Raw genomic sequence first — 9,027 nt, forward strand, 5'->3', positions numbered from 1 at the left:
ATCCCAGTTTCAGTCAACTGCAGAGGGTGTGACCCAGCACAAGAAAACAGGAAAATGACTACCAAAGAAGCAGCTAACAAAATAGAACTGGCCAAACTAGAAGCAGAAGAAAATGAAAGAAAACATCAAAGACTGCTTCAAATTAAAAAACTTGAAGAGGAGGCCCACAAGAGAGAGATGGAGCTGGAAAAAGCCAAAGAAAAAGCCAAAGAGGAGGCCCACAAGAGAGAGATGGAGCTGGAAAAAGCCAAACATGACAGAGAAGAGAAAGCCAAACAGGAGGCCCATGAAAGAGAAGAAAAAGCCAAACAGGAGGCCCATAAAAGAGAGATGGAGCTGAAAGAAAAAGAGATGGAACTGGAAGCAGCAAGGACTAGGCAGGGTGCATCAGACCATCCTAACAACTCCTCTCCAGGTACCACTTCCCACCCCAGGAAATTCCCCACCTACAAGGCAGGCGATGATGCTGAGGCCTTCTTAGAAAATTTTGAAAGGGCCTGCCTTGGATACGACATCCCTCCAACCCAGTACATGGTAGAGCTGAGGCCGCAGCTCAGTGGACCCTTAGCAGAGGTGGCGGCTGAAATGCCTAAGGAACACATGAACAGTTATGAACTTTTTAAAAACAAGGCCATAATCAGAATGGGGCTAACACCTGAGCATGCCCGTCGGTGGTTCAGAGCCCTAAGGTGGAAACCGGATGTGTCATTTACCCGACATGCCTACCACATTGGGAAAAATTGGGATGCCTGGATATCAGGAGCAAATGTTAAATCTACGGAAGAGTTGCCCTTCCTATTGCAAATGGAGCAGTTTTTAGACGGTGTTCCTGAGGAAATAGAAAGGTACATCCTAGATGGGAAGCCCAAAACTGTAACCGAGGCGGGGGAGATTGGAGCCAAATGGGTGGAGGTGACAGAAAAGAAAAAGCTAGTAGCAGTTGGAGCGAATATCAGAAGGGGCAAGCCGAAACAAAACCTTATCACCGGGGACAACCCAAGGCCCCACCCACATCCCAAGGGAAACCCCAGACGCCTTCTCACCCCACCACACCAGTCTCCATCAACCAACATCGCCCCGGTGATACCTTAGCAGGGCGATGTTTTAAATGTAATGAACTGGGGCATATAAAGGCTCACTGCCCCAAGAACCCCAACCGATTACAGTTCATTACACCCCAATCACACCAAAGAACCCCAGACCCAGATGCCTCTCTCATACCCTCGGAGCGAAGGGAAACCTTGAGAGTGGGCGGAAAGAAGGTTATCGCTTGGAGGGACACTGGGGCACAAGTGTCAACTATTCACCAATCCCTAGTGGACCCCAAACTCATCAACCCGGAGGCTACAGTGACAATTCAACCCTTCGTGTCACAGTCTGTAACCTTGCCTACAGCCAAGTTGCATGTCCAGTACAAGGGCTGGTCAGGAATGTGGACTTTTGCAGTCTATGACAATTATCCCATTCCCATGCTGCTGGGGGAAGACTTGGCCAACCATGTGAAGCTAGGCAAGAGGGTGGGAATAGTCACCCGCAGCCAGGCTAAGCAAGCTTTCACCCCCATCCCTGTTCCTGAGCCATCCCCCAGGGCCCCGTCTGTGTTACCGGAGACCCAAACACAGGTGGTGGAACCGGATCCCCTGCCAACGACTGCAACAGCCGTAGTGGATCCAATCCCAGAGACCCAGCCAAAGCCAGTCCCAGAACCGGAACTGGCAACGCAACCAGCACCAGAACCATTGCCAGCACTGAGTCCAGCGCTTGCAACCCCGTCTACAACTCCAATGCCAGAGGGCACCAGCGAGCCTAAACGGGTGGAAGCAGCAGATAACCCTACCCAAGAGGCTCAGCCAGAGCCTGAAATACCACATAGTGCACCAGCGGACAGCGGTTCACAGTCAATGGAAAAAGCCCCAGCACCTGCATCGCTTCCAGAGGAACCAAGCCCCAGTCCACAGTCCAAGGAGGAACTGATGTCTCCAGCATCAAGGGAACAGTTCCAGGCCGAGCAGGAAGCAGATGACAGCCTTCAGAAAGCTTGGGCGGCGGCGCGGAGCACCCCACCGCCTCTCAGCTCTTCTAACCGATCCCGGTTTGTTGTAGAAAAAGGACTTTTATACAAGGAGACTCTTTCTGGTGGGCACCAGGAAGACTGGCATCCTCAAAGACAGTTGGTAGTTCCCACTAAGTATCGGGTAAAACTCTTGAGCTTAGCCCATGATCATCCCAGTGGCCATTCTGGGGTGAACAGAACCAAAGACCGGTTGGGGAAGTCCTTCCACTGGGAGGGAATGGGCAAGGACGTTGCTAATTATGTCCGGTCTTGTGAGGTGTGCCAACGAGTGGGAAAGCCCCAAGACCAGGTTAAAGCCCCTCTCCAGCCACTACCCATAATTGAGGTCCAATTTCAGCGAGTAGCTGTGGATATCCTGGGTCCTTTCCCAAAGAAGACACCCAGAGGAAAGCAGTACGTACTGACTTTCATGGATTTTGCTACCCGATGGCCGGAAGCTGTACCCTTAAGCAACACCAAGGCTAAAAGTGTGTGCCAGGCATTAGCAGACATTTTTGCCAGGGTAGGTTGGCCCTCCAACATCCTTACAGATTCGGGAACTAATTTCCTGGCAGGGAACATGAAAAACCTGTGGGAAGCTCATGGGGTGAATCACTTGGTTGCCACCCCTCATCACCATCAAACCAATGGTCTGGTGGAGAGGTTTAATGGAACTTTGGGGGCCATGATACGTAAGTTCGTAAATGAACACTCCAATGATTGGGACCTAGTGTTGCAGCAGTTGCTTTTTGCCTACAGGGCTGTACCACATCCCAGTTTAGGGTTTTCACCATTTGAACTTGTGTATGGCCGCGAGGTTAAGGGGCCATTACAGTTGGTGAAGCAGCAATGGGAGGGGTTTACGCCGTCTCCAGGAACTAACATTCTAGACTTTGTAAGCAACCTACAAAACACCCTCCGACACTCTTTAGCCCTTGCTAAAGAAAACCTAAAGGATGCTCAGGAAGAGCAAAAGGCCTGGTATGATAAACATTCCAGAGAACGGTCCTTCAAAGTAGGAGACCAAGTCATGGTCTTAAAGGCGCTCCAGGCCCATAAAATGGAAGCGTCGTGGGAAGGACCATTCACGGTCCAGGAGCGCCTAGGAGCTGTTAACTATCTCATAGCCTCCCCCACCTCCAACATAAAGCCTAAGGTATACCATGTTAATTCTCTTAAGCCCTTTTATTCTAGAGAATTAAACGTTTGCCAGTTTACAGCCCAGGAAACTGATGACGCGGAGTGGCCTGCAGGTGTCTACTATGAAGGAAAAAGGAATGGTGGCGTGGAAGAGGTGAACCTCTCCACGACCCTGGGGCGTCTGCAGCGACAGCAGATAAAGGAGCTGTGCACAAGCTTTGCACCGATTTTCTCAGCCACTCCAGGACGGACCGAACGGGCATACCACTCCATTGACACAGGTAATGCTCACCCATTTAGAACCCCACCCTACCGGGAGTCACCTCATGCCCAAGCGGCTATACAAAGGGAGATCCAGGACATGCTACAGATGGGTATAATCCGCCCCTCTAGCAGTGCATGGGCATCTCCAGTGGTTCTAGTTCCCAAACCAGATGGGGAAATACGCTTTTGCGTGGACTACCGTAAGCTAAATGCTGTAACTCGTCCTGACAACTATCCAATGCCACGCACAGATGAGCTATTGGAGAAATTGGGACATGCCCAATTCATCTCTACTTTAGACTTAACCAAGGGGTACTGGCAAGTACCACTAGATGAACCCGCTAAGGAAAGGTCCGCCTTCGTCACCCAGGCAGGGGTGTATGAATTCAATGTACTCCCTTTCGGGTTGCGAAATGCACCCGCCACCTTCCAAAGACTTGTAGATGGTCTCTTAGCGGGATTGGGAGAATCTGCCGTTGCCTATCTCGATGATGGGGCCATTTTTTCTGATTCATGGACAGAACACCTGGAGCACCTGAAAAAAAGTCTTCGAGCGCATCCGGCAGGCAGGAGTAACTGTTAAGGCTAAAAAGTGTCAAATAGGCCAAAACAGAGTGACATACCTGGGGCACCAGGTGGGTCAAGGAACTATAAATCCCCTACAGGCCAAAGTGGATGCTATCCAAAAGTGGCCGGTTCCAAAGTCAAAAAAACAGGTCCAATCCTTCTTAGGCTTGGCCGGATATTATAGGCGATTTGTACCACATTACAGCCAAATCGCCGCCCCGCTGACAGACCTAACCAGAAAGAAACAGCCAAATGCAGTTCAGTGAACTGATAAGTGTCAAAAGGCCTTTAACCAGCTTAAGGCAACACTCATGTCTGACCCTGTGCTAAGGGCCCCAGACTTTGACAAACCGTTCCTAGTAACCACAGATGCTTCCGAGCGAGGCGTGGGAGCAGTTTTAATGCAGGAAGGACCGGATCAAAAATTCCATCCTGTCGTGTTTCTCAGCAAGAAACTGTCAGCAAGAGGAAAAGCCACTGGTCAATCAGCGAAAAGGAATGCTACGCCATTGTGTACGCGCTGGAAAAGTTACGCCCATATGTTTGGGGACGGCGTTTCCAACTACAAACAGACCATGCTGCGCTACAGTGGCTTCATACCGCCAAGGGAAATAACAAAAAACTTCTTCGGTGGAGTTTAGCTCTCCAAGATTTTGATTTTGAAATACAACACATTTCGGGAGCTTCTAACAAAGTGGCTGATGCACTCTCCCGGGAAAGTTTCCCAGAGTTAACTGGTTAACAATTGTTCTTAAAATAAAACATATTGTTAGTTTTTATATAATCAGTAGTATGTCTAAAGGTACATGTGTTTTATTAACTCTGTTTTCTCCTAAAGCTCCAGGAAGAAATCACAGCCAGTGTGGAACCGGACGTCCAACACTATCTGTGATTTGGGGGGCGTGTCAGAACTATAAAGGGAAGGGTGACAGCTCTCCTGTGTACAGTGCTATGGAATCCCTCCTAGCCAGAGACTCCAAATCCTTTTACCTGTAAAGGGTTAAGAAGCTCGGGTAACCTGGCTGACACCTGACCCCAAGGACCAATAAGGGGACAAGATACTTTCAAATCTTGGGTGGGGAAAGGTTTTTGTGTGTGTCCTTTGTTTAAGGGGTTGTTCGCTCTTGGGACTGAGAGGGACCAGACATCAATCCAGGTTCTCCCCATCTTTCTAAACAAGTCTCTCTTATTTCAAAATTGTAAGTAAAAGCCAGGCAAGGCGTCTTAGATTTACTTTGTTTTTCTCAGCTTGTAAATGTACCTTTTACTAGAGTGCTTATCTTTGTTTGCTACACTCTGAACCTAAGACAGAGGGGAGTCCTCTAAGCTCTTTAAGTTTGATTACCCTGTAAAGTTATTTTCCATACTGATTTTACAGAGATGATTTTTACCTTTTTCTTTAATTAAAAGCCTTCTTTTTAAGAACCTGATTGATTTCTCCTTGTTTTAAGATCCAAAGGGGGTTTGGATCTGTATTCACCAGGAGTTGGTGAAAGGAAGGAGGGGGGAAGGGTCAATTTCTCCTTATTTAAGATCCAAGGAGTTTGGATCTGTATTCACCAGGGAATTGGTGAAGGTCTCTCAAGGCTACCCAGGAAAGGGAATTAGCTTTGGGATGGTGGCAGCGGACCAGAACTAAGCTGGTAGTTAAGCTTAGAAGTTTTCATGCAGGCCCCTACATTTGTACCCTAAAGTTCAAAGTGGGGATACAGCCTTGACAGCCTTCCTCACACACTTACCCAAAATAATACTCAATCAAGCCCTCCACCCATATAGTGCTAGTTTCTGGGCAGATTTTTAGGACTTATTTCAGATGTGGCCCTTTCCAATGTCTCTTACAACTATCTTAACTGAAGAGCGTGTTCAGTTCAAATGAGGTTTTACTTCAACCCACAACAAAGGTTTCACTCAGCTCATAACAGTTTGTAAGGTGTTGCTGTGCTCAGAGTCACAATGCCTAATTGCTTTAGGAGTCTACATTTCATTTTAAGAAAGTGATTTAGGCATTTGGACCCAGGTATTTAGGTATTGCTGCTCTCAGCCTTGCAATGCCTAACTGATTCAGGAGCCTAAATCTCATTTTCAAAGGGGATTTTGAATCCCATTGAGTGTCAACATCTAAATACCTTTAAAAATCTGGAAACCTGAACCCAATTGACTGTCAATGGGATTTTGCATCCTGAGGGCCAGATTTTTAAAGGTATTTGGGGATTTTCAAAAGCACCTAGGTCACTAAAACCCATTCAAATCAGTGAGTTTTAGGGATCTATGTGATTTTGAAAATCCCAATAGACACCTAAATACCTTTATAAACCTGGGCCAATCTCTCAGAAGGGCATTATACTATAGTCACGTTTTCTATCTCCATTCCCTGCTGTGCCATGAAAATGAGTGAATCTGCAAATGGTGACAGAGTTCATTGGCTTGCCCATAGCAAGCAAACAAGTGTGTCCCCAAACGTTCAGAAGAAAGGATCAGAAGTGTTTTCTCAGCAAAGCTCATTAGCTAATTGGTCTCAGGGGTCGCAGCCAGTGGTGAAGGAGAAGAATTCCATGCACCACAACCCTTAAAAAATGAGGGGCTATTTGTCACAGGAGCAAATGCCCAAGCCTGTCCCCATGTTTTGTTGGACCACAGACCTAATTTGGAGCATATCAGTTCTGTAGCTGCAAGATTTGTGAGCTTCTTCAGTTCCTGCTCCATGTATTCCAGAGGTCTCCAACATCACAGCGTCTGAGCGAGGATGCGCGAGGCACGGCTGCTGGAGTGGGAGTTTAGAGCGACAATGAATTGAAGAACTTGGTGGGTGTTGTTATCATTGTTATAGTTTATGGTTTATTTTGTGGGACCATATTGGAGCCACCAATGTGCTAGATGGAGATGGATTCTGTGCCTAGACAGCTTTTAACGTTAGTGCACAACGTGGCACAGATCTGTGGGTGGGATAAACAGATTGGTTGGGATAAGGGATGAAGCAGATGTTGACACTGAGAAATTTATTGGTAAACTGAGGTCAAAGCACAAGATTAGTTCTTCATTAGAGAATGCAGTTAACATTCTTCTAGGAATCCTCTTAAAGGGAAATATATAATTAAGGAAAATTAAACTTATTTAGTTTGGGGCACAAGTTACGGCAGATGTCCTGATGTCCAAACCCGACCCCAAAAACATCCCACAAACCACAGCTGCATAAACCTTGTTCCAAAATGGGTAGTCCTCAGGGGTAGGGGACCACCTTGTGCTGTGAATTAAAAGTCATGGAGAACTATGGTTAAAAAGATTAGAACATTGGGAGTGGAGAAGGTTGGGGAACCAAACCTGAAAAGAGACAGGGATCTCTTTGAGATGCGGAGAGCAGCTCTTCCTCTCTACAAATATTTGTGTCCTCATCTCTGTACATCTCCTACTCCATAAGGACCTCTGCACAGGCATCAGAGTTTTAGCAGCATTAATCCCAAGCATACTCAATTCAAGAAGAGCTTCTCCATAGATTTTTGGAGCTTCTGGAACATGGTATAAACCGGATGACCTGAATGATCAAAAATGTAGACATTCAAATTATGCCAGTATTCAAAGTCAAAAGGTGGTGGGTTCCAGGGAGGAAGAGCGTGAAGACGGGGGCATGCACTGTATTTGTAACCAATATATAGTGATGCAGCTACATCTGCCTGAGGCTGCAGAGAGAAGTGTGAATCACTGCCCTTCACCTGGAGGGGATGTTAACTACTAAACCTAATGAAGGTGCCCTAAGTGTCATCTCTGCTTTCTATTTCACTGCCCATCATTTTAGCAGAAAGCCCCAGGCAACATACTTGTTCTACTCTGCAGGATGCAGTGAGAAATACTGAGCTATCTATCCCCATTCATCTCGCTCACGTTCTGAGTTCCCATTGACAGTATTTGTCTGATTTATTCTGCTATCTGTTCTGCAAAACAAAAACAAAACAAAAAAACCTGTCATTTTTGTTCTGTTGTTTTTTAAAGTAATATGTCTTGTTTATTTGCTTCAAGATGAACCATAAATGCCAAACCGCACTGCAGTGGTGGAATTCATCCTCTCTGGACTAACCAACGACAATCATTTGAACGTCGTCATATTCCTAGTTCTATTAGCGACCTTCCTCTTGATCCTGATGGGAAACATCATCATTGTCACCATCACCCTGGTGGACCATCGCCTCCAAACGCCCATGTATTTCTTCCTCAGGAACTTCTCCTTCTTGGAAACATGCTTCACCCTCGTCATCATCCCCCGGTTCCTCTACAGCCTCCTGACAGGGAGGAAAGCCATTTCTCGCCCCACTTGTTTACTTCAGTCATTTTTCTTCTTCTTCCTGGGCTCCTCTACGTTTTTCCACCTGGCTGTAATGTCCTTTGACCGTTACGTGGCTATCTGCAACCCGCTACATTACATCACTGTAATGAGCAACAGGGTCTGCCTCTACTTAGTGCTTGGCTGCTGGCTGGTGAGTTTCCTACTGGTGCTTCCTACCACCATTCTCTTTGTCCGCTTGCCGTTCTGTGGCTTCAACATCATAAACCACTTCTACTGTGATACAGCCCCGTTGCTCCAACTCTCCTGCACAGACACAGGGATCATTGAAGTAGTGGTCCTGGTGACAGCTGTACTTACGCTGATCAGCACGTTGACGGTCACCATCATCTCCTATGGCTGTATCATCTCCACTGTCATGCGCATCCCATCCTCCACGGGCAGGAAAAAGGCCTTTTCCACCTGCTCCACTCACCTCACGGTTGTGGTGATATTGTACAGTAGCTCCATTTTCAGGTACATCCGACCAGGTCAGCGCGGTGGGTGGGACTTTGACAATGTTGTGTCCTTTCTTTACACGGTGGTCACCCAGCTGTTTAATCCCTACATCTATGCTCTCAGGAACGAACAAGTCAAACAGGCCCTGAAGGATGCTTGTGACAGGGTATGTTTTAAGCATCCGAATCGGGCCTGAAAAAATTAAAATCGAAAGATGCAAGAGTAAAGTGAA

General features: G+C 47.0%; 1 protein-coding gene across 1 annotated transcript; it reads left to right on the forward strand.

Annotated features, from left to right (window-relative positions):
- The first annotated feature begins 8,046 nt into the window (after window positions 1–8,046).
- LOC135886679 (olfactory receptor 6C4-like) lies at window positions 8,047–9,026 on the forward strand. The gene is made up of 2 exons (XM_065414464.1): window positions 8,047–8,953; window positions 9,019–9,026. The coding sequence occupies exons 1-2, from the start codon at window positions 8,047–8,049 to the stop codon at window positions 9,024–9,026; spliced, it is 915 nt and encodes a 304-aa protein (XP_065270536.1).
- Window position 9,027: the final 1 nt, after the last annotated feature.

Source organism: Emys orbicularis, chromosome 12, assembly GCF_028017835.1.
Source record: "Emys orbicularis isolate rEmyOrb1 chromosome 12, rEmyOrb1.hap1, whole genome shotgun sequence".
NCBI lineage: Eukaryota > Metazoa > Chordata > Testudines > Emydidae > Emys > Emys orbicularis.